The following is a 24,284-nucleotide window of genomic DNA, read 5'->3' on the forward strand; positions in this document are numbered from 1 at the left end:
GTGGCTTAGGAGTCCCACCGCTCAGGGTCACCCAGGGCTCCTCACGCTCAAGTCTCCACTGAAACTGAACTCAGCAACCTCCTTCTCCGGCTCTGCTCAGGACTATCCATGCGGTAAGTCTCCAACCTTTAACACACTCAGCTTCCCCACTCGCCTTTGCGCACACGGCAACCCCTCCCACCCTGGCCATTCCCTTCTTAGGCCTCCCAGGATCTTCTGCGTCTTTTATGGTAGCTCCACCCTTCACAAGGACGCTTTTTACCCCATAAAGCCCTGACCTTTCTTCCTCTCAATGGTGTACTGCAGCCTGCCTCTGGTTAAACTCATCTCCGGTTACCAGAGCACCTTCCACCCCAGCTTCTCCAGGGCACGGGCTCCTTTGCCCAGGCACGTGGCTTGTGGGACCCACCACACTAATTAATGCAAAATATGGAGGAGAACGAACGAGGGGGACTAACGCAGAGCACCTGCTATGTACCGGGAACATCACACGTGATCTCATTTAACCTTCACGATACCCCTGGGAGGCAGGTGTTCCCCCTCTCACAGATGGGGCCCAGAGTGCAGTGAGGCCCATCTTCAACCCAAAGCCAAGACTCTTCCCTGAGATTGTGGGGCCCTCCCGCAGGGCAGGCCTGGGATACAATGAGCAAAGGGAGGGGTGTATCCTCAGCCACTGGGGCAGCCTGGGTTCATTTCTGGCCATGTCAGGGCATCCGGTTCCAGCACAGCCCCCGAGGACTGTCAAAACGTGGCCTTCTTCTGGGTTTCGGCAAGACACCACCTCTGGTTTCCAAAACAAGGTCTCTGCTCTCCTGAGTCACGGATCCTCTGAGACTCTACAGTTCGGACGCTCTCCCCAGAAAAACGTGCTTGTAGTCATGAGTGCGGGGAGTTGCAGAAGCCCTGGAGCCCGTTTGTTTTAAAGGCATCAGGTAGTTAAGAAACCCTGCTCCAGGGGCACCTGGGTGGCTCAGTCGGTTAAGCGTCTGACCCTTGATTTTGGCTCAGGTCGTGATCTCGCAGCTCGTGAGTTTGAGCCCCACGTCAGGCTCTGCACTGACAGTGTGGAGCCTGCTTGGGATTCTCTCTGCCTCTCCCCTGCTCACTCTCTCTCTCAAAAATAAATAAATATGGGGCGCCTGGGTGGCTCAGTCGGTTAAGCGTCCGACTTCAGCCAGGTCACGATCTCGCGGTCTGTGAGTTCAAGCCCCGCGTCAGGCTCTGGGCTGATGGCTCAGAGCCTGGAGCCTGTTTCCGATTCTGTGTCTCCCTCTCTCTCTGCCCCTCGCCCGTTCATGCTCTGTCTCTCTCTGTCCCAAAAATAAATAAACGTTGAAAAAAAAATAAATAAATAAACTTAAAAAAAATTTTTTTAAAAAAAGAAAGAAAGAAACCCTGCTCCAGAAAGAGCTTCCCTGTGAAGGCCAGGCCGCAGTGGCAGGAGGGGCCCCGGTGACACTGTCAGAGGGTCGGGGAAGGGGAGCTCATCGGTAAAAGGCAGTTTATTGGGGCAGCTTCATGCGGGGCAGCGTCCTCTAGGCCACAGACCGGCCGGGAGAGGGCAACGTGGCACAGCTGCCCCAGGACTCCCGTGCCCATGCTGCCCAGCTTCCCCCCAGGAAGGCAAGGGGAGGAGGCACCATCGTCCATCTCCAACACACTGTCCTTGATCCATGCGGAAGTGGCTCCCCACTCTGTCGGGGCTGCTGGTGAAAGCCTTGAGGTTTCTGAGCCCATCGAGGCACGGAGGAACACTGGCAGGCTGTGGCAGGTGGAACACTGGCGAGGCGTGGACAGCCCGAGCGCACCTCTGCGGGGGTGGCCCAGCCTCCCAAGCGCTGATGGTCTGGGCAGAGGAGGCTCTCTGGGTAACAGGGAAGGGAAAGCTCTTCCCAGGGCAAGGGGCCCCCTGGGCTCCCGGACACCATGGGGGCAGGTGGGAGGAGGCCCGGCTGGGGCTGCCCTGGGAGGGCCTGGCAGTCTCCAGGAAGCTCAAAGGCAGGGCAGCAGCAGGAGGCCAAGTTCACAGAGGCTCACTGCCGAAGCTGCTTTTGCTTTTCTTGCGCTTGACCTTGGTGAAGGGGATGTCGAGGGACTCGAGGCGGAAGGGCCGGGGCTGGGGCATTTCGGGGGCCTGGGTGGGCACGATGGCCGCGGTGGTGTTGAGTGGGGAGCTGAGGCCGGGGGGAGAGCTGTGATGCGCTGTGGAGAAGGGGGCAGAGGAGCAGGTAAGCCAGGGGTACGGAGAGGGGGAGCCCTGCCCACTCCCCCAGCCGGAGGCCTGGTCCCACAGCTGGGCCCCCGAAAGGCTCTGGACCAGGAGTGTGGAGTTTTAAAGGCTCAGACCGAGGCAGCCTGGGACTCAAGCCAGACAAGCCTGTGTTCAGAGCCCAACTTTGGGGAGCGACTTCTCCCAGAGCCTCGGTTTCCTCATCTCCAACCTGGACACAAGGCCGGGTCCTCAACTGATGTTCATTTGTCTCCTGTGCCATTTTCCCCTCCTATTCCTCAACTCTGCTGGATTCCACCTCTTCAGTAGTCTCAGCGTAGGACTGAGATTTGCTTTTCATGGATATTTTATTAGAAACTCTGTGGTCTTTGATTTTGGTTTTAGAAATGAAAGAAGTGATTTGCGATTCTGGCTTTTAAAAGTGTTTCACCTCGGTGGCCCTGCCTGCCCCCTTTGGCTCAATGGGAGAAAGCCACCACACCGGCATCTGCAGAAGCCAGTGAGCAGCTGAGCCAGACCCGTGCGACACGTGCCAGGGCACCGAGCCGCGTGTCACAGGCCTGCTGGGCATCAGGGGAGGCACCAAACACGGCAGCGGTCCGCCGAGAGATGAAGGGGGACAGGAAGAGGGAGGCTGTGCATTGAGCACGTACTACGTGCCAGGCCCGGGGCTGGGCTGCTTGCCCACCTCATTTCACCTAAGCCCCGAGAAGTAGGTATACCCAGCTCAGTGCACAGCTGAGGAAACTGAGGCTCAGAGACGGGAAGGGGTTTTTAACCCGGGCCTGACGCCACTCCACCCATCACGCGACTCCCAGTCGGCAGAGGACCAGGAAGGGCTCTCTCGGGGAGCGGCTGGAGGACAGGAGGTGGGCAGGGCACTCACCGAGGCTCTTCATGAGATCCGTGCTGAGGATCTGGCTGGCTCGCTTGGACCGGAAGTAGTTACTGGCGATGTTTTCACTGTCGCTGCGACTGAGCATCAGCTTGTAGCGGTCTTCCTCCTGCCGAGATTCCAGATCCTCGTGGGTCAAGACCCCTTGTTTGTATAGTTCTTACCTCTGCAGGCCCGGGGGGCCGGGGGCTGCCCTGAGCCTCACTGCCCACACTCCTGGGGTGGGGTCCAGGCAGCTCAGGCCAGGAGAGCCACAGCTCCAGCCAGAGCTACCCGACCCCCCTTCCTTGGTATGGGAAGTGCCTTGTTCTCCGTCAGGGGCAAGGGCAATGCCATAGCCCCAACCCGTCTCGGCACATTCACAGAACAGGTGAGACAGCACTCAGCCCATGGTCCCAACCTCTTATCATCAAGGACTGTGATTTGTCACCACTACAGTGGACTTGTTTTCCTCAGCCTGAATCTCTTCCTCCAGGGACTACCCTTCTCCCCTTTGGCATGGTCCTGCTGAGGCGATCATTCATAGCGCCCTAATACCACCGCTCCCTCTCGTCCACCCCCTTGCTGCACAACTGGGCATGTGACCCAGACTGAACCAGTCACAGAAATACATCTTCCAGGGGCGCCTGGGTGGCTCATTCGGTCAAGCGTCCGACTTCGGCTCAGGTCATGATCTCACGGTTCGTGGGTTCGAGCCCCACATCGGGCTCTGTGCTGACAGCTCAGAGCCTGGAGCCTGCTTCCGATTCTGCATCTCCCTCTCTTTCTGCCCCTCCCCCTGCTCACACTCTGTCTCTCTCTCTGTCTCTCAAAAATGAAATAAACATTGGGGCGCCTGGGTGGCTGTCAGTTAAGCATCCAACTTCAGCTCAGGTCGTGATCTCATGGTTAGTGGGTTCAAGCCCCACGTCGGGCTCTGTGCTGACAGTGGGGAGCCTGCTTGGGATTCTCTGCCTCCCTCTCTTTCTGCCCCTCCCCCACCAGTGTGTGTGTGCTCTCTCTCTCTCTGTCTCAAAAGTAAGTAAACATTAAAAATACTTTTTTTTGGGGGCGCCTGGGTGGCGCAGTCGGTTAAGCGTCCGGCTTCAGCCAGGTCATGATCTCACGGTCCGTGAGTTCGAGCCCCGCGTCAGGCTCTGGGCTGATGGCTCAGAGCCTGGAGCCTGTTTCCGATTCTGTGTCTCCCTCTCTCTCTGCCCCTCCCCGTTCATGCTCTGTCTCTCTCTGTCCCAAAAATAAATAAACGTTGAAAAAAAAAATTTTTTTAAATACTTTTTTTGGGGGTGCCTGGGTGGCTCAGTCAGTTGAGTGTCCGACTTTGGCTCAGGTCATGATCTTACAGTTCATGAGTTCGAGCCCCGTGTCAGGCTCTGTGCTGACAGCTCGGAGCCTGGAGCCTGCTTCGGATTCTGTGTCTCCCTCTCTCTCTGCTCCTCCCCTGCTCACATGCTGTCTCTCTCTCTCTCTCAAAAATAAATAAAGATTAAAAAAATTTTTTTTAATAAATTTTTTTTTTCCTGGACATAGTCATTGGTCTAAGAGCAGGCCCCTCACCCAGGCCGACTGATCAGAATCTTCCCACAAGTGTTGGTTAAGATGTGGTAAGAGACTGGGTCTCTTCCTCTTGGATCACCAATCGCCAGTGGCCACCTTTCCTGCCACGTAGCCAAAGCCTGCCTGAGTCTGAAGCTAACATAACAAGGGAAGCAGAACCAAGAGGTGGAGAAACACACAGAAAAGCGTGGTGCTTCACGGGGAAGTTTTCTGACCTCTGCTTTGAGGAGTACATTTCTGTTGTCATACAAAACGTGGGAGATATGAGAATAAAGTGACTTTAGAATCCCAATTACTGTTTCATAAATCCCTGAGGGCCCTTTGGTCCAAAGACACCAGCAAGGGTCCAGGGAACCAGAATGTACTGCCTGGCCTCTGGGATTGAAGACAAAGCTTCTGTCCTTCACCAGCAGGAGGGGCTGCCTCCTACTTTCCCTTTGGCCATAAGGGCCTTTGAATGAGGGCCAGAGGCGGTGCAGGGTCTGGGCGCCAGAATTACATAGAAAGGATCCAGGCTCAGACTCCTGCATAGGTCCTTCTTTTTTTTTTTTTTTTAACACTGCAGCACTTTTTCCCCACACAGTGACATGTTGCTGGGGCCTGATGTTCTCCACATGACAGTAGAAAACTAAAATTTGTCATCTCTTAAAGAATTGAGAATTGTGTACGAAAACATAAATTAAAAGCATGAATAGGGGCGCCTGGGTGGCGCAGTCGGTTAAGCGTCCGACTTCAGCCAGGTCACGATCTCGTGGTCCGTGAGTTCGAGCCCCGCGTCGGGCTCTGGGCTGATGGCTCGGAGCCTGGAGCCTGTTTCCGATTCTGTGTCTCCCTCTCTCTCTGCCCCTCCCCCGTTCATGCTCTGTCTCTCTCTGTCCCCAAAATAAATAAACGTTGAAAAAAAAAAAAAAGCATGAATAAATCTACAGTTGTGAATGCAAACCATTTTCCAACGCAAGGCAATTAACCCTTGGTGTTCTGCCAGGAAAACATCAGGTAAGGAAAGTGGGTCCCAAGGCTCAGACCTTCCCAAACCCTGTCAGACCAGCAAGACAGAAATGACCACTGGTCCAGGACTCCTGCCAGCCTCTAGCGACATCCTGGGACAGGCAGCTCTCAACACATTAATACCCTGCACGGATCAAGAACTTCATGGTAGGGGTGCCCGGGCGGCTAAGTTGGTTGAGTGTCCGACTTCGGCTCAGGTCATGATCTCACCGTTCGAGTCCCTTGTCAGGATCTGTGCTGACAGTTTGGAGCCTGGAGCTGCCTTGGATTCTGTGTCTCCCTCTCTCTCAAAATTAAACAAACTTTGGGGGCGCCTGGGTGGCACAGTCGGTTGAGCGTCCGACTTCAGCCAGGTCACGATCTCGCCCTCTGTGAGTTTGAGCCCCGCGTCGGGCTCTGGGCTGATGGCTCAGAGCCTGGAGCCTGTTTCTGATTCTGTGTCTCCCTCTCTGCCCCTCCCCCGTTCATGCTCTGTCTCTCTCTGTCTCAAAAATAAATAAACGTAGGGGCGCCTGGGTGGCGCAGTCGGTTAAGCGTCCGACTTCAGCCAGGTCACGATCTCACGGTCCGGGAGTTCGAGCCCCACGTCGGGCTCTGGGCTGATGGCTCAGAGCCTGGAGCCTGTTTCCGATTCTGTGTCTCCCTCTCTCTCTGCCCCTCCCCCGTTCATGCTCTGTCTCTCTCTGTCCCAAAAATAAATAAAAACGTTGAAAAAAAAATTAAAAAAAAAATTAAATAAACTTTGAAAAAAAATTAAAAGAGAAAAAAGAACCTCATGGTCTAGGGGCACCTGGGTGGTTCAGTCGGTTGAGCGTCCGACTTCGGCTCAGGTCATGATCTCACAGCTCGTGAGTTCAAGCCCCGCGTCAGGCTCTGTGCTGACCGCTCAGGGCCTGGAGCCTGCTTCAGAGGCTGTGTCTCCATCTCTCTCTGCCCCTCCCCCACTCATGCTCTGTCTTTCTCTCTCTCTCTCTCTCTCTCTCTCTCTCTCTCTCTCTCTCAAAAATAAATAAACATTTTTAAAAAAAGGAAAAAGAAATTCATGGACTTGCCAATTCTCAAACCAATGGATTTCTCTTCCATAAGCAGTTTCTCCACCTCGGCCACAAAGTGACTGAGATGCATGTACCAAGGGTTTAAATCAAAGATATGTACGTGGTACTGAACATATACCAATGGAACAGTTAACCTGGACACAAGGTCAAGATCAGCAACAAGTTCTACAATCCAGTGATGATACCAGATCCAAGGACCAAAGAAGCAGCCCAGTGCCCTATAGTAACGCTCACCCACTGCACGGTGGGGACGAAGCCCCGCCAGCTCCCCACGCCTTGCCCCCTCTCACAGAGGCCTTACCATGCCTGCTTCACCGTTGTCTGCGGCAGAGGTTTTGCGGACAACCTTGTTCTGTGGCCCTGTTGGAACTGCTATGAGAAACAAAAGCCCAGGTCACTGCTGCCCGGTCTGAGTGCCAGAGGGACAGGGTGGGTGGCAACAGGTCCCAAGCTGGCAGGTCAGGCCTGGCTCAGGCCCGGGACCAGGGGAGTACACTTCCCAGCCCGAACCAAGGGATGACTTTGGGAAACAGACAATGGGAGGGCTCAGATGTCAAAGCAGCCACTCCCCTGCTTCTAACAGCACAGCAGGCTGGTGGGGGCAGGGGGAACCCCGGGAAGTGGAGCTGGCTGGCCTTCGGGCAGGGGTAGCGCCAGTGCCATCCATAAACATCAGGGATGCGGGACCTAAACGAACATTCGAACATTCTCTTGACGGCGGAGGAGGCCCGCTGGGGTCCCCAGGGGACATAAGACGCTACTGCTCCCTAAGTGCTCCCAGACTCATCGGAGGGGGAGGGGCCTTCCAGACCACCAGCCCCTCCTTTGTGAAGATCAGGGACCAAGGCCCAGAGACAAACAGTGACCTTCATAAAGTCACACAGGAAGTCAGTGGCAAAAGCACAAGGTGAGCCAGGCCTGGAACTCTGAACGGCCCGGTCCTATCCCCGGTCCTACAATTCCCTGCTCTGCCTGGGACTCTGGCTAAGTCGCTCACTCTGAGATTCCATCTCCCAAAATGTAAAATCTTTGTCCTCCATGGGGTATCCCTCCAGGGGATAATGCTGGGGGACAATCATGACAGTGGTAGAATGTACCACGGGGGCGCCTGGGTGGCTCAGTCGGTTAAGCCTCCGACTCCAGCTCAGGTCATGATCTCACAGTCGGTGAGTTCAAGCCCCGTGTCGGGCCCTGTGCTGACAGTGTGGAGCCTGGAGCCCACTTCCAGTTCTGTATCTCTCCCTCTCTCTGCCCCTCCCCTGCTGACATTCTTTCTCTCTCTCTCTCTCTCAAAAATAAACATTTTAAAAAAATGTACGGTGCACTTGGCACGTGCCGGGCATGGCGCTAAGGGTTTTATGGGCATTAACGTGTGTTAAGCCACTCAGCAATGTCTACGGAAGGTGCGGTCACTAATCCCCATTTCACAGACGAGGACACTGAGTCCCAAAGGGGTCACACGGGGCGTGGTGGAACCCGAATTCCAACCCACACGGCTTCTCCCTCAGGGCCCCCATCGCTTTGGAGCCCGGAGCCCCAGGTCTACTGCGCCCACAGCCAGCAGGGCGGGAGCCCGGGCTCCGGGTCAGCCTGCAGGAGGGCAAACCGTGGGGAGGAGCGAGGGGACGGCCAAGCGCCTGACCTACTGGGAGGCTGGTTTTTACGATGACGGGCTCAGGGATCTTCCAGAAGCCGTTGTCCTCATCCCAGCAGGACTCGCGCCGGATCTTCTCCAGGTTGCTGTAGTTGCAGTCGCGGCGGATGAGAGGCTGCACCTGCTCCAGGAGCTGCTGGAGGAGCATGGAGTCCCGCTCCTGCCGGCGGATGGTGGCCAGGTAATCGATCTTTTCCAGCTCGAACTCCGACTGCAGGTCCTTGATTTCCACCTCCGCCGCCCGAAGCTGAAAGCAGGGGGTGACGATCTCGAGCAGGGAAGACAGCAAGCCCTTTTATCCACCCTCGGCACCCACTGCCCGAGCCTTCAGCCGGCCACCCGTCATCTGTTCGCCGATCCGCTCATCCACCCGCGCCCGCCTCCCGTCTGTCCACCAGCACTAAACGAGCACCTACTGTGTCCACAGCCCTAAAGAAAACAGGAAAAGAACTTGCTCCTTAGCCCCGCCCCCCCATGCCAGCCCTCGGAGACGACCCCACACAAACACATTTTATCTAGGAGCCTCTTAGAAGGCTCCACACATAACACTGCGGAGTCACCACTTCTTAAAAAGTCTCAGAGACTTGTATAAATCCTTTTCCTAAGGGGAGCAGAGCCGTAAACTCTCAGACTCAGTGCTCACAGTCAAGTTACGACGTGACAGACATTGGCTTAAGAGTCAGACCCATCCTGATTTGACCATGGATTCTAGACTTTTGTGATCTGCCCTGGTCACAGGTGACTCCCAGCTGCAACTGTAACCATGCTCTCCCTGAGCCCCAAGATTCCTGGGTGCACAGTCTGTTTCCTTAAAGAGCAGGTACAGGGGCGCCTGGGTGGCGTAGTCGGTTAAGCGTCCGACTTCAGCCAGGTCACGATCTCGCGGTCCGTGAGTTCGAGCCCCGCGTCAGGCTCTGGGCTGACGGCTCAGAGCCTGGAGCCTGCTTCCGATTCTGTGTCTCCCTCTCTCTGCCCCTCCCCCGTTCATGCTCTGTCTCTCTCTGTCCCAAAAATAAATAAACGTTGAAAAAAAAAGAGCAGGTACAGTTCGATTAGTGAAAGAGGATGTTTCAAATTCATGGGAATGGTCATCACATGTAACCAGTTGAAAGCAGAGGATAGCTGGTAGGACACAGGTGGGCAATTAATGCTCTATTTCTTGAGGCACCTGGGTGGCTCAGTTGGTTAAGCATCTGATTCTTGATTTCTGCTCCGGCTATGATCTCACAGTTCATGGGTTCGAACCCTGCGTCAGGCTCTGCACTGGCAGTGCAGAACCTGCTTGGGATTCTCTCTCTCCCCTTCTCTCTCTCTCTCTCTCTCTGCCCCTCCCCTGCTCCCCACTCACACGTGCTCTCTCTCTCTCCCTCTCAAAATAAATAAATAAACTTCAAAAATATATTAAATCCGTGTTCCAATCCATGAACATGGGATGTCTTTCCATTTATTTAGGTATTCTTAATTTCTTTCAGCAGTGTTTTCTAATTTTTGGCATATAGTTTTACCCTTCTTTTGTTACATTTATTCCTAAGTAGTTTATTCTTTTTGATGTGTTATAAATGGAATTGTTTTCTTAATTTTATTTGCAGGTTGTTCATTGAGAGTATGTAGAAATATAATTGCTTTTTGCTTATTAATCTTGTATCCTGCAACCTTGCTGAAGTAGTTTTTTTTTTTTTTTTTTTAGTGGATTCCTTAGGATTTTCTACATAAGATGATGTCATCTGCACATAGAAATCCTTGTACCTATTCCCTTCCAAACTCAATGCCTTTTAAATCACTTTCTTGCCTAAGTGACCTAGCTAGAACCTTCAGCCTACTGTGAAATAGAAGTGCTGACAACAGACACCCTTGTCTTCTTTGTCATCTTATGGGGAAAGCATTAAGTCTTTCACCATTGAGTATGATGTTTTCTGTGGATTTTTCATAGGTGCCCTTTATCAGAATAAAGAAGTTTCCTTCTAGTTCTAGTTTCCTGGGTGTTTTTATCATAACAGATGTTGTTTTTTTCAAATGCTTTTTCTGCATCTACTAAGATGATCATATGGATTTTGTCTTTTATTCTATTGATATGGTATATTGCATTAATTGATTTTTGGATACCAAACTAACCTTGCATTCCTAGGATAAATCCTACTTTGGCATGATGTACAGCCTTTTTACATGTTGTTGGATTTGGTTTGCTAGAATTTTGTAGAGCATTTTGTCTCTATATTTATAAGAAATATTAGTCTGTTTCTTGTTATGTCTTTCTATGGTTTTGTTATCAGGTGATACTGGACCTATAGAATGAATTAAGAGGTATTCCCTTCTAGTTCACATGACTTTTTAAAGATACTTTTTAAAGCCCTAGTCTTCACTTTACAAATAAAATCCAGTGAGAAGATGTAATGGGAGAGGATACCCCACAGAGGAAAGCAAATACAAGAAAATACCTCGGTGTGAAATTAACAAGATTATGTTCAAAACCTATGTGAGGAAATTTATAAAACACTCCTGAGTGACATAAAAATTGATCTGAACTAACAGAAGATATACCGTGTTCCTGGATGTGAAAATCCAAACTCATAAACATACCAGTACTCTCAAGCTAATTTATAAATATAACATGATTCTGCCAAAAGTTCCACCAATTTTTTTGATTCTCTTCATTTTTTTTTAATGTTTTCATTTATTTTTGAGACAGAGCATGAGCAGAGAAGGGGCAGAGAGAGGGAGACACAGAATCTGAAGCAGGCTCCAGGCTCTGAGCTGTCAGCACAGAGCCCGACGCGGGGCCCTAACTCCCAAAGCGCGAGATCATGACCTGAGTCAAAGTTGGACGCTTCACTGACTAAGCCACCCAGGCGCCCCATAAAAAGTCAATTAATTTGACAAAGTAAAACTTTAAAAAAAAACAACTTTTGTGTGGCAAAAATACCATAAAGCATAGTAAAAAGACAAATGAAATTGGAACAGAAATCTTTCTACCTTACATCACAGAGGAAGAAATTGGCGACCGACCAAGGAATATGAATATCTGTAATATAAATTACTCCTGCTGTAAAGAGCTTCTACAAGCGGAGAAGGAAAGGAAGCAGCATCCTTACGGAAAAGGGGTCAAAAGACTTGGGATGAGCACTGGGTGTTGTATGGAAGCAAATTTGACAATACATTATATCAAATACATACATACATACATACATAGGTACATACATACATACATAAAGCGAGCCCAGTTCAGAGGGGGAGAACTGCAGCCGTCCCTAAAACATAGGAAGGAATGGCTCAGCCTTGCTCAACAGTAAGCAAAAGGCACATTGCTGAGGCTGTGAGAAAGCGCACTGGCACGGACTAGTGGAAACGCAAAGGGATTCACCCTCAGGGAGGAGAAGGTGGCAAAAGCTACGAAAGTCACATATGCTTTCCTCTCCGTCCAGCTGGAGGAATCGATTCCAAGGTATACCTACCCTAAATACAAAAGCAGTGTGCACAAGTTATTCACTACACAGCACTTTTCCCTGGCAAAAGATAGAAAACAATCCAAATGTCCATCAAGAGAGGGCTGCTGGAGGGGCGCCTGGGTGGCTCAGTCGGTTAAGTATCCGGCTTCAGCTCAGGTCGTGATCTCACAGTTCGTGGGTTCGAGCCCCACGCTGGGCTCTGTGCTGACAGCTCAGAGTCTGGAGCCTGTTTCAGATTCTGTGTGTGTGTGTGTGTGTGTGTGTGTGTGTGTGTGTGTGTCAAAAATACATAAACATCGTAAAAAAGAGAGAGAGAGAGAGAGGGCTGCTGGAATAAACAATGACACACCCTCACAGTGGAGCAGCACCGAGCAGTAAAAAGGAATGGCATATTTCTAGATACCGCTGCTGAGGGACCTCCAGGATGGATCATCATGTGGAAAAGACGAGACGGAGGAAAGTGTGTTTGTAGCTACTTTTTCTAAGAAGAGGGAGGGCATGTACATGTATGCACAGCAGATTTGCACACACACACACACACACACGTATTTGCTTATATTAAAAACCAAAAGTGAGGCACCTGGATGACTCATTCCATTAAGCATCCGACTCTTGATTTCGGCTCAGGTCATGATCTTGCAGTTTGTGGGTTCGAGCCCCTCATCAGGCTCTGCACTGACAGCACGGAGCCTGCTTGGGATTTTCTCTCTCTCCACCTGCCCCCTCTCTCTCTGCCCCTCTCCCGCTTATGTGCTCTCTCTCTCTCTCTCTCTCTGAAGAATAAATAAATTTTTTAAAAAGTTAAAAAAAAGTTCTGGATACCTGGGGATAATGACAGGGGATAGATCTGATTCTCTCCAGACAGGCCCTCCAAAACAACACACTGAGCAAGGAGAGAAAATAAAACCACCCTGAGCCCAGCCTCATGACCCAAAGACAGAACACCAGCCGCTTCGAAATAACCAGAAGTCCAGCAGACAGCTCGTGGGTCCACCCCACAGCAGGGAGGAGCAGAAAGCACCCAGGAAAGTGTGCAAGGGGGAAGGCAGGGTGATGAAAGGCAGATAAAATCACCCCCCAAGAGAGAAAGCCCCACTCTGAGTGGGAAAATACCAATAATGGATCTGATACGGCGAAACTGATGGAAGAGACTGGAATGTGGGCTGGTCTCTGCAAGACTGAGTCTCTGCAAGTCTCTGTAGAGACTGAGGGGTTAGTCTCTGCAAGGCATGGCTTCTGGAGGGTGCTTAGAGATGGGAGGCCCCTGGAGGTGGAAATTAGAAGTCCTGCAGAAACCAGAGAAAATGCCAAAAGACACAATGACCCCTCCCACAGAGAGGGAGGGAGAGAGTGAGAATGACTGGGGGAGGGGCAGAGAGCGAGGGAGAGAGAGGGTCTGAAGTGGGCTCTGCCCTGACAGTAGCGAGCCCAATGCAGGGCTTGAACTCATGAACCATGAGATCATGACCTGAGCTGAGGTCGGGACACTTAACTGACTGAGCCACCCAGGCACCCCTGTGAATATGTTATCTTATGCGGTAGAAAGCACTTTGCAAATGGAAGTAAGGTTATTCATCTGTTGACTTTATTTTTTTTTAATTAAAAATTCTTTTTGGTAACATTTATTATTGAGAGACAGAGAGAGACACGGCACGAGCATGGGAGGGGCACAGAGAGGAGGAGACACAGAATCGGAAGCAGGTTCCAGGCTCTGAGCTGTCAGCACAGAGCCCGACGCGGGGCTCAAACTCACAAACCGCGAGATCATGACCTGAGTCAAAGTTGGACGTTTAACCGACTGGGCCACCCAGGCACCCCCTAAGCTGTTGACTTTAAACCAGGGAGATCACCCCGGGTCATCTGGTGAGCCCAGTGTAACTACACGGGCCTTGCAGGAGGGGAGCAGAGAGCCAGGCAGAGGACTGGCCTTAGAAGAGATGCTTTAGACAAAGGAGACAAGGGTAGAGTGAGAGAGCTGAAGTCTGGGAGGAGCTGGCCGTGGCTGTCTTTCAGGGGGGCCACGAGCTGGGAAAGGCAGGCAGCTTCTAGAAAGAGAATGACCCCCAGCGGCCAGCCAGTGAGGAAATGGGAACCTCAGTCCTACAACCACATAGGCTAGAATCCTGTCAACAGGTGTCCTAGAAACAGATTCTTTCCTAGCACCTCCAGAAGGAAACTGACCCTGCCAACACCTGGCCTTAGCCTTGTGGAATTCTAAGCAGAAGAACCAGCCATGCGGGAGCTGGATCCTGACCCACAGAACTGCGAGATAATAAATTTGTGTTCTTTTAAGCAACTCTCTTTGTGGGGATATGCCAGCCACCGCAGCAATAGGGGACGGCGTGTATTTAACCCTGCACTTCACCATACGAACAGAAGAGTGTGCTATCGACTGAGCAAACCTAGCCAGCAGCCCAAACCTTCACCTCTGCTTCCAGCTGGTACCGAAAGTGCAGAAAACACAAGACATTGCGAAATAAACAGAGAAGAGCAGAGGCAGCTAATCAAAGTTACTATGAGAAACAGAAAATGAAAATCAAAGCATTTCAGAAGAAGAAAATTCCCCCCCAGAGCACAAGCACGCAGAACCAAAATGTAACCCAGCATCCCAACGTGCACAAAATCTCCTTAAATTCACATAGGGAAATTTCAAGTCAGCAATCCAAACACTTAAAGTGGAAATGGACGAAAAAGTGAAGAAGATGTAAAATGAGACATTAACCAAACTCCAGAAAGAATTTAAAAAGTTTAAAACTTAAAGAAAAATTACAAGCTATCCTGGGAAGAACAGATTTGGCTGAAAACATAAAAAGGGTATTGAGAAAAACCATGAGGGGCGCCTGGGTGGCTCAGTCAGTTAAGGGTCCGACTTCAGCTCAGCTGACGATCTCACGGTTCATGAGTTCAAGCCCCTCATGGGGTTCTGCGCTGACAGTGTGGAGCCTGCTTGGGATTCTCTCTCTCTCTCTCTCTCTCTCTCTCTCCCCCTCCCTCCCTCCCTCCCTCTCTCTCTCTCTCTCTCCAAATAAATAAATAAACTTAAAAGAAAAAGCAAAAGCATGAAAATAGCCAAGAAAATTTAAAAACTACAGAGGTTCAAAGAGAAAAGCATCAGCTTCCACTTTGGCGAGATCCTTCGGTTGGTAGTGTGGGTGGGGATGAGGGTTAGCCGAGGGGGACGTGATGGGGCCCAGGGCGCCCGAGGGCGCTCGGAGGGAAGCAGGTGCCAACTCGTCCTCCTCTGTCTTGTCCTCACTCCCTGCGCTCAGTCCATTCACCTCCTTTCTGCTCCTGGAGCCACTGACATTCTCGGCACTGGCCCCTCTCTCGGCCTGGAAGCCTCTTCCTTCAGGTCATGACATACGGCAGGGCCCGGCCTTTCTTAATGCTCAGGTCCCACCTCAGAAGTCACCGCCTCCGTGAGAACCTCCCTGCCCCCCACCCAAGGTGGCCCCAGGAACTTCTGGGGTTCTCTTAATGCTCAGTTCCTTGATGAGGGTGCTGGGTTCATGGGCGCATTCACTTTGTGGAAATGAATTATGTTGCACATTTGTGATTTGTATGTTTATACTTCAATCAAAATGAAAAGAACAAGGAGTGGGTGGGTGGCTCGGTTAGTTAAGCGTCCGACTCTTGGTTTCGGCTCAGGTCATGATCTCACGGTTTGTGAGTTCGAGCCCTGCATTGGGCTCTGTGCTGAAAATCCGGAGCCTGCTTGGGATTCTCTCTCTGCCTCTCTCTCTCTGCCCCTCCCTCCCTTGCTCTCTCTCTGTGTCTTAAAATAAATAAAAAACCTTTTTGGGGCGCCTGGGTGGCTCAGTCGGTTAAGCATCCGACTTCAGCTCAGGTCATGATCTCACAGTTTGTGAGTTCGAGCCCCGCGTAGGGCTCTGTGCTGACAGCTCAGAGCCTGGAGCCTGCTTCTGATTATGTGTCTCCCTCTCTCTGCTCCTCCCCTGCTCATGCTGTGTCTCTCTCTCTCTCTTCTTCGAAAATAAATAAAAACATTAAAAAAAAAAACAAAAAAAAAACCTTTTTGCAGCAGACCTCCACAGAAACTTGGCCGGCCAGAAAGGAGGGGCAGGATATATTCAATGCGCTGAATCAGAAAAATATGCAGCCAAGAATTCTTTTTTTTTTTTTTAATTTTTTTTTTAACGTTTATTTATTTTTGAGACAGAGAGAGACAGAGCATGAATGGGGGACTATCAGAGAGAGAGGGAGACACAGAATCCGAAACAGGCTCCAGGCTCTGAGCGGTCAGCACAGAGCCCGACGCGGGGCTCGAACTCACGGACCGCGAGATCATGACCTGAGCTGAAGTCGGACGCTTAACCGACTGAGCCACCCAGGCGCCCCAGCCAAGAATTCTTTATCCAGCAAGGCTGTCACTCAAAATAGAAGGAGAGATGAAAAGTTTCCCAGGCAAACAAAAATTAAAGGAGTTTGTGACCACTAAACCACCCCTGCAAGAAATTTTAAGGGGGACTCTCTGAGGGGAGAAAAGATGAAAATATAAATAAATAAGTAAATAAATAAATAAATAAATACCAAAAGCAACAAAGATTAGAAAGGACCAGAGAACACCACCAGAAACTCCAACTCTACAAGCATCACAATGGCAATAAATTCATATCTTTTAGTACTCACTCTAAACGTCAATGGACTCAATGCTCCCATCAAAAGATATAGGGTAACAGAATGGATAAGAAAACAAGATCCATCTATATGCTGTTTACAAGAGACCCACTTGAGACCTAAAGACACCTTCAGATTGAAAGTCAGGGGATGGAGAACCATCTATCATGCTAATGGTCAACAAAAGAAAGCCGGAGTAGCCACACTTATATCAGACAATCTAGACTTTAAAATAAAGACTGTGTCAAGAGGTGCAGAAGGGCATTATATCATAATCAAGGGGTCTATAGACCAAGAAGACCTACCAACTGTAAACATTTATGCGCCAAGTGTGAAAGCACCCAAATATAGAAATCAATTAATCACAAACATAAAGAAACTCATCGATAGTAATACCATAATAGTAGGGCACTTCAACACCCCACTCACAGCAATGGACAGATCATCTAAGCAGAAAATCAACAAGGAAACAATGGTTTTGAATGACACACTGGACCAGATGGACTTAACAGATATATTCAGAACATTTCATCCTAAAGCAGCAGAATATACATTCTTCTCCAGTGCACATGGAACGTTCTCCAGAATAGACCACATACTGGGATACAAATCAGCCCTCAGCAAGCACAAAAAGGTCGAGTTCACACCGTGCATATTTTCAGACCACAATGCTATGAAACTGGAAATCAACCACAGCAAAAAAAATTGAAAAGGTAACAAATACTTGGAGACTGAAGAACATCCTACTAATGAATGAAGTTAAAGAGGAAATTGAAAAGTATATGGAAGCCAATGAAAATGATAACACCACAACCCAAAACCTCTGGGACGCAGCAAAGGCGGTCATAAGAGGAAAGTATATAGCAATCCAGGCCTTCCTAAAGAAGGAAGAAAGATCTCAGATACACAACCTAACCTTACGCCTTAACGAGCTGGAAAAAGAACAGCAAATAAAACCCCAAACCAGCAGAAGACATGAAATAATAAAGATTACAGCAGAAATTAATGCTATCGAAACCAAAAAAACAATAGGACAGATCAATGAAACGAGAAGTTGGCTCTTTGAAAGAATTAACAAAATTGATAAACCACTAGCCAGTCTGATCAAAAAGAAAAAGGAAAGGACCCAAATAAATAAAATCAAGAATGAAACAGGAGAGATCACAACCAACACAGCACAAATAAAAACAATAATAAGAGAATATTATGAGCAATTATATGCCAATAAAATGGGCAATCTGGAAGAAATGGACAAATTCCTAGAAACATATACACTACCAAAACTGAAACAGGAAGACATAGAAAATTTGAACAGACCCATAACCAGTAAGGAAATCGAATTCGTAATCAAAAATCTTCCAAAAAACAAGAGTCCAGGGCCAGATGGCTTTCCAGGGGAATTCTACCAAACATTCAAAGAAGAGTTCACACCTATTTTCTTGAAGCTGTTCCAAAAAATAGAAAAGGAAGGGAAACTTCCAAACTAATTCTATGAAGCCAGCATTACCTTGATTCCAAAACCCGACAGAGACTCCACGAAAAAGAACTATAGACCAATTACCCTGATGAACATGGATGCCAAAATCCTCAACAAGATATTAGTCAACCGGATCCAACAATACATTAAAAAAAATTATTCACCATGACCAAGTGGGGTTTACCCCTGGGACACAGGGCTGGTTCAATATCCGCAAAACAATTAATGTGATTCATCACATCAATAAAAGAAAGGACAAGAACCATATGACTCTCTCGATAGATGCAGAGAAAGCATTTGACAAGATATAGCATCCTTTCTTGATAAAAATCCTCAAGAAAGTAGGGATAGAAGGATCATACCTTGAGATCATAAAAGCCGTAGATGAACGACCCAACGCTAATATCATCCTCAATGGGGAAAAACTGAGAGCTTTCCCCCTAAGGTCAGGAAGAAGACAGGGATGTCCACTCTCGCCACTGTTATCCAACATGTATTGGAAGTCTTAGCCTCTGCAATCAGACAACACAAAGAAATAAAAGGCATCCAAATTGGCCAGGAGGAGGTCAAACTTTCACTCTTCGCAGATGACGTGATACTCTATATGGAAAACCCTAAAGATTCCACCAAAAAACTGCTTGAATTGATTCATGAATTCAGCAAAGTTGCAGGATATAAAATCAATGCACAGAAATCGGCTGCATTCCTATACACCAACAATGAAGTGACAAAAAGAGAAATCAAGGAATCGATCCCATTTACAATTGCACCAAAAACCATAAAATACCTAGGAATAAATCTAACCAAAGAGGTGAAAAATCTATACACTGAAAACTATAGAAAGTTTATGGAAGAAATTGAAGAAGATGCAAAAAATGGAAAAAGATTCCATGCTCCTGGATAGGAAGAACAAATATTGTTAAAATGTCTATACTACCCTTAAAAAAAAGAAGGTGGGGAGGTGCCTGGGTGGCTCAGTCAGTTAAGCATCCGGCTTCCGACTTCGGCTCAGGTCATGATCTCACAGCCAGTGAGCTCGGGTCCCACACTGAATTCTGTGCTGACAGCTCAGAGCCTGGAGCCTGCTTCAGATTCTGTGTCTCCCTCTCTCTCTGCTCCTCCCCCACTCACGCTCCCTCTCTCTCTGTCTCAAAGATGAATAAATGTTAAAAAAAATTTTTTTAAATGTTGATACTACCCAAAGCAATCTACATATTCAATGTAATCCCTATCAAAATAACACCAGCATTCTTCACAGAGCTGGAACAAATAATCCAAAAATTTGCATGGAACCAGAAAAAGCCCCAAATAGCCAAAGCAATCTTGAAAAAGAAAACCAAGGCAGGAGGCATCACAATCCCAGACTTCAAGCTGTACTACAAAGCTGTAATAATCAAGACAGTATGGTACTGGCACAAGAACAAACACTCAGATCAATGGAACAGAATAGAGAACCCAGAAATGGACCCACAAATGTATAGCCAACTAATCTTTGACAAAGCAGGAAAGAATATCCAATGGAGTAAAGACAGTCTCTTCAGCAAATGGTGCTGGGAAAACTGGACAGCGACATGCAGAAGAATGAACCTGGACCACTTTGTTGCACCAGACACAAAAATAAACTCAAAATGGATGAAAGACCTAAACGTAAGACAGGAAGCCATCAAAATCCTCGAGGAGAAAGCAGGCAAAAACGTCTTTGATCTTGGCCTCAGCAACTTCTTACTCAACACGTCTCCAGAGGCAAGGAAAACAAAAGCAAAAATGAACTACTGGGACCTCATCAAAATAAAAAGCTTCTGCACAGTGAAGGAAACAATCAGCAAAGCTAAAAGGCAAAAGACGGAATGGGAGAAGATGTTTGCAAATGACATATCAGATAAAGGGTTAGTATCCAAAATCTATAAAGAACTTATCAAACTCAACACCCCAAAAACAAATAATCCAGTGAAGAAATGGGCAAAAGACATGAATAGACACTTCTCCAAAGAAGACATCCAGACGGCCAACCGACACATGAAAAAATGCTCAACATCACTCATCATCAGGGAAATACAAATCAAAACCACAATGAGATACCACCTCACACCTGTCAGAATGGCTAACATTAACAACCCAGGCAACAACAGATGTTGGCGAGGATGCAGAGAGAGAGGATCTCTTTTGCATTGTTGGTGGCAATGCAAGCTGGCGCAGCCACGCTGGAAAACAGTATGGAGGTTCCTCAAAAAACTAAAAATAGAACTACCTTACGATCCAGCAAATGCACTACTAGGCATTTATCCAAGGGATACAGGTGTGCTGTTTCAAAGGGACACATGCACCCCCGTATTTATAGCAACACTATCAACAATAGCCAAAGTATGGAAAGAGCCCAAATGTCCATCGATGGATGAATGGATAAAGAAAATGTGGTATATATACACAATGGAGTATTACTCGGCAATCAAAAAGAATGAAAAGTTGCCATTTGCAACAACGTGGATGGAACTGGAGGGTATTATGATAAGAGAAATTAGTCAGTCAGAGAAAGACAAAAATCACATGACTTCACTCATATGAGGACTTTAAGAGACAAAACAGATGAGCATAAGGGAAGGGAAGCAAAAATAATACAAAAACAGGGAGGGGGACAAAACAGAAGAGACTCATAAATACGGAGGACAAACTGAGGGTTACTGGAGGGGTTGTGGGAGGGGGGATGGGCTAAATGGGGAAGGGGCACTAAGGAATCTACTCCTGAAATCATTGTTGCAGTATATGCTAACTAATTTGGGTGTAAATTTTAAAAAAATTAGATTAAAAAATAAAAATAAATGAGCAAATAAATAAATTAAATAAATAAAAACCTTTAAAAAACGAAAAAATAAAAATAAAGCCACTCTCCCCTAGTATTCTCCTCACGGCGCTCCCACCGGCTGGCACTGTCCTCTGGTTTCTCTGCTGTGCTCCGTGTCACACACGCCCTCCCAGCACAGACACGCCTGTCGCTGTGACTGCTTCCACGGCAGGCCCGGAACCGTGAACGCCCGCGGGAGGGGTGGGGCGGGCGGGGCTGGGGCCTCACCTTCCTCTGTATTTTCTCCAGCAGCTTGCTCTTGGCGCGCGCCTCCTCCTGGATGGAGTCGTAGACGTTGAGCAGCACCCAGTCCCCGCCGTCCTCATCCGAGTTCTGCAAGGCTGCCACCAGCTGCCTTTTGCGCTCGTCCGCGTACCGCTTCCTCCGCTTGTGCCTCTCCTTCAGGTCCTTGTTCTTGGCCTGCTCCCCGCCGACCACCTGCTGCTCCAACAGCTGCAGACTGCCGGGCACAGAGAAGAAAGCACACGTGACGGTATCTGGCCATCGCCGCGCCCTTGCTGTCCAGCGGGACGTCTCAGAGTCCGTGCAACAATGGACAGATGGACACAGGTTCAGAGAGGCCAAGCCTCTGGCCAGGGTCGGAACCAGGGGTCCAGGCAGACCTGCCCAAGTCCAAGCCCGTGCGCTCAACTGCACGACAGGACGGACGAGAATCTCCCTGCGGATCCAGAGCCAACCCACCCGCCACCCGCCAGGGGCCTCCCAGGGCCCGTGGTTTTCCCCCAGTACAGCAGACTCGCAGCCGTGCGCCCCGGCGACCTGCACGATGAGAGTAGCCCTGAGATGGGAACAACATTCAGCGCATGCGGCCAGGCGCTTCCTCATCTCCCTCTGCGGCCCCCCAACCAACTCACTCCAGCGTCACTCGCTGCTTGTCCTCCAAACAGCCAGGCTGTCCCCTGCGCTGCACTTTCGTGCTGCCTGGGGCTGTGCCCTGTATCCCAAAGGCCACCCTGAGGCATCTGTCCTGCAAACCTCACTCAGGTGTAGCTGAGCAAAACTACTCGAAGAAACAGAAGAAGCCTTCCCTGACCATCCTCCAGACCACACCCTGAACACCGTCACATGTGCTGAGTGTTCCCTTGGTGCCCGAAGCTGGGTCTCTGCAGGCAGTGTCTCCTTGGACCCTCGTGACGAGCTTCTCAAGAAGCCGAGGCACAGGGAGGCTTAAAGTTGGCCCCAGGAGGTAGTGGGAGGTAGTGGTGGAGGCGGACGGGAACCAAGGCAGGCGACTGCACAACCACTTGCTTTTCTTTGCTACAGAAGCGGGCCCTCCCTGGGCCTGGGTATCTGCCTCCCCCTGGACCGTGAGCCCCTTGAAAGCCAAGTCAGTAGCTCGTTCTTCCTTGCGCCTGGTGCCCGGTACGTAGTTGCTGCTCAGTTCACCTCTGAACTGTGGCCTGTGGGATGGAGTTTGCCACCACTAGGAGGAGGCTGAGCCCCTGACCATGGTGCTGACTTTGTCACAGAGGTGGGCCTGACATTATTCACATTCACAGAAGTGAGAACCAAGGCTCGGAAATGTTAAGTGATTTGCACGGAGGGAAGAAAGCCCAGCTCCCCAGGCGGCAGCGGCTGAGGGCGTTTGGGGTGGCCAGTCCTAGGTGTGACATCGGGAGGGCACTGGAGGCTCGCTGGGAGCTGAGGAAAGCCTGCATCATCCTGCCCTGGGATTCCTGAAACCTGATAGCCAGGCCCTGCGGATGCCAGGCAGACAACAGTCCCCTCCCTTCCTCCTGGAGCAGGTGCCTGATGGAGTCTGGTGGTGCCCGTGCGGCTCCCCGAGCAGACCCCTGCCCGCCCCGCTGATCAGCACCATCCCTGCCCCTCTGCACCTGGACAGAGGATCGGGGCGTGTCCGGCCTCGGTCAGGAGGGGATCTGGATGGGGGCTCAGTGAAGACTCTCTGGGCACCCCCGCCCCCATGCCCAGGACATAGCTCCGTCCTGCTCCGCCACGGGGTCCCGCCGGCCCCAAGCACCAGCACTTACCGGGCAAGCACCTGCTGCTGGTCCACGGCGGGCAGCAGGTCGTCGGTCAGCACCGCCACCTCCATGCCCACACTGTCCCTTCTCACGCTCGTCATGACCAGCGAGGGCTGAGGCTGAGCCTCCAAGGCCCCCCAGGCCTCAGCCTCGGCCCCTACGCCAGGCTCTGCTGCCGACACCACCTCCTCGGCCATTTCTGGACCCTGGTCAACCTCCTGAGCGCAAAGAGAAACCAAAGTGGAGGCAGAGAAGCCGGCCCCTGGACACCGGCTCACAGCGGCCTCAATCCCAGATGGCGGCGTCTGGGTCCCTCGCGATCTGGGATGGATCGCTTCTGGTTTGGAGGCACCCAGTTGTACAAAAATGCGCCCAGTTGGGTTCCTACTGCCACCATTTCTTCCAACACCCCGAAACAGTCTTGCTCTTCTGCCCCTGAAGACCCAGGCTCTCCACGACAGCCAGGCAGTTTTCTCCAAATATGTACCAATCCCAGCCCTTTCCCAAAGAGAACCTTTTACAGATTCGCAGTGCGTTTGCAGTTAAATCCTACTTCCATAGCCTTCAGGCCCCCAGTGCCTCTCCCTGCCTCACCCCCCCCCCCCGCCCCGCCTCTCTCCACCCCTCACCCTGCTGCTTCTCTGGCCTCATTTTCCCATTGCTGAGAAAGTCGAGATGTTCCCAGCCACAGGACTGTGGCACAGGCCATCCCCCCTGGCTTGATGCTCTGCTCTGGCCCCTTCCTCCTGCTCGGGTCCCATCTCAACGTCACCTTACAGCCAGGGCTCCCCTAGCCACCCCGTGTCGCATCTACTGAGAACCTGAAGTGTGCCAGCTCCTACCCAGTGATCCTGTCCAGAGGCTGGCAGATAGCTTTCTCTCTCCACACATGTGGGCAGACTTAAAGCCTTCCCCTCACTCCCTGTGGCCTTTTGTGCTTCCTTAAGCAGAAGAGAAAAGGGCGGGGTCTGAGAGCAGCAGTGTTCAAAACGGGACCGGGCAGTCCCTGCCAGTGCCTGGGGGACCCACGCCCCTGCCCTCAGCACACACTGGGCCTCTGTGCTCTAGATGGGCTTCTGAGGCCAAGGGGAGTCAGAAAGCTGCTAAGCAGTGGCCTCTTAACCACATCAATAATAAGAGATAGGATGGTTCCTCCATTTGTACACCACTTTGCAACAGGCCATCCCTGATAAGCTGGGGGAGGGCTGGGGTCATTGTCCCTGTTTTGTGGTTGAGGACACTGAGGCCCAGAGTGTCACAGGAAGACCCAGGCTCCTGGGATTCCTCCCCCCACCTGAGGGTCGGCCCAGCAGGGAACTCACAGTCTTGAGCAGGAGGTAGTCAGCTGTCTCAGCTTCAGACCTAATGTCACCATGCCCGGGCCCCAGCAGATCCGTCAGGGAGGGGTGCTTGCAGGAGGATGGGGAGTGGTGGGGGGGGGGGTGGGGGGACAGTGGGCCAGAATCAACCTCAGCTCCCTGA

General features: G+C 50.4%; 1 protein-coding gene across 7 annotated transcripts in view; it reads right to left on the bottom strand.

Annotated features, from left to right (window-relative positions):
* Positions 1-1,487: 1,487 nt before the first annotated feature.
* Positions 1,488-24,284, bottom strand: part of KIF17 (kinesin family member 17) — a 49,193-nt gene continuing 26,396 nt past the window's right edge. For 2 of the 7 annotated variants that reach the window (XM_045035207.1, XM_019836298.3), the window contains exons 9-16: positions 24,125-24,211; positions 23,645-23,743; positions 22,809-23,020; positions 21,025-21,256; positions 8,388-8,646; positions 7,047-7,114; positions 3,120-3,237; positions 1,488-2,205 (exon numbers count right to left, since the gene is read on the bottom strand). In XM_045035207.1, the coding sequence (XP_044891142.1) occupies positions 2,027-2,205; positions 3,120-3,237; positions 7,047-7,114; positions 8,388-8,646; positions 21,025-21,256; positions 22,809-23,020; positions 23,645-23,743; positions 24,125-24,211 (1,254 nt within the window). In that variant the 3' untranslated portion in view covers positions 1,488-2,026. Of the gene's footprint in view, positions 2,206-3,119; positions 3,238-7,046; positions 7,118-8,387; positions 8,647-21,024; positions 21,257-22,808; positions 23,021-23,644; positions 23,744-24,124; positions 24,212-24,284 lie in introns of all 7 variants that reach the window. The other 5 variants (XM_045035206.1, XM_006934375.4, XR_006583973.1 and 2 more) reach the window with 4 other exon arrangements.

Source organism: Felis catus, chromosome C1, assembly GCF_018350175.1.
Source record: "Felis catus isolate Fca126 chromosome C1, F.catus_Fca126_mat1.0, whole genome shotgun sequence".
Classification (NCBI taxonomy): domain Eukaryota; kingdom Metazoa; phylum Chordata; class Mammalia; order Carnivora; family Felidae; genus Felis; species Felis catus.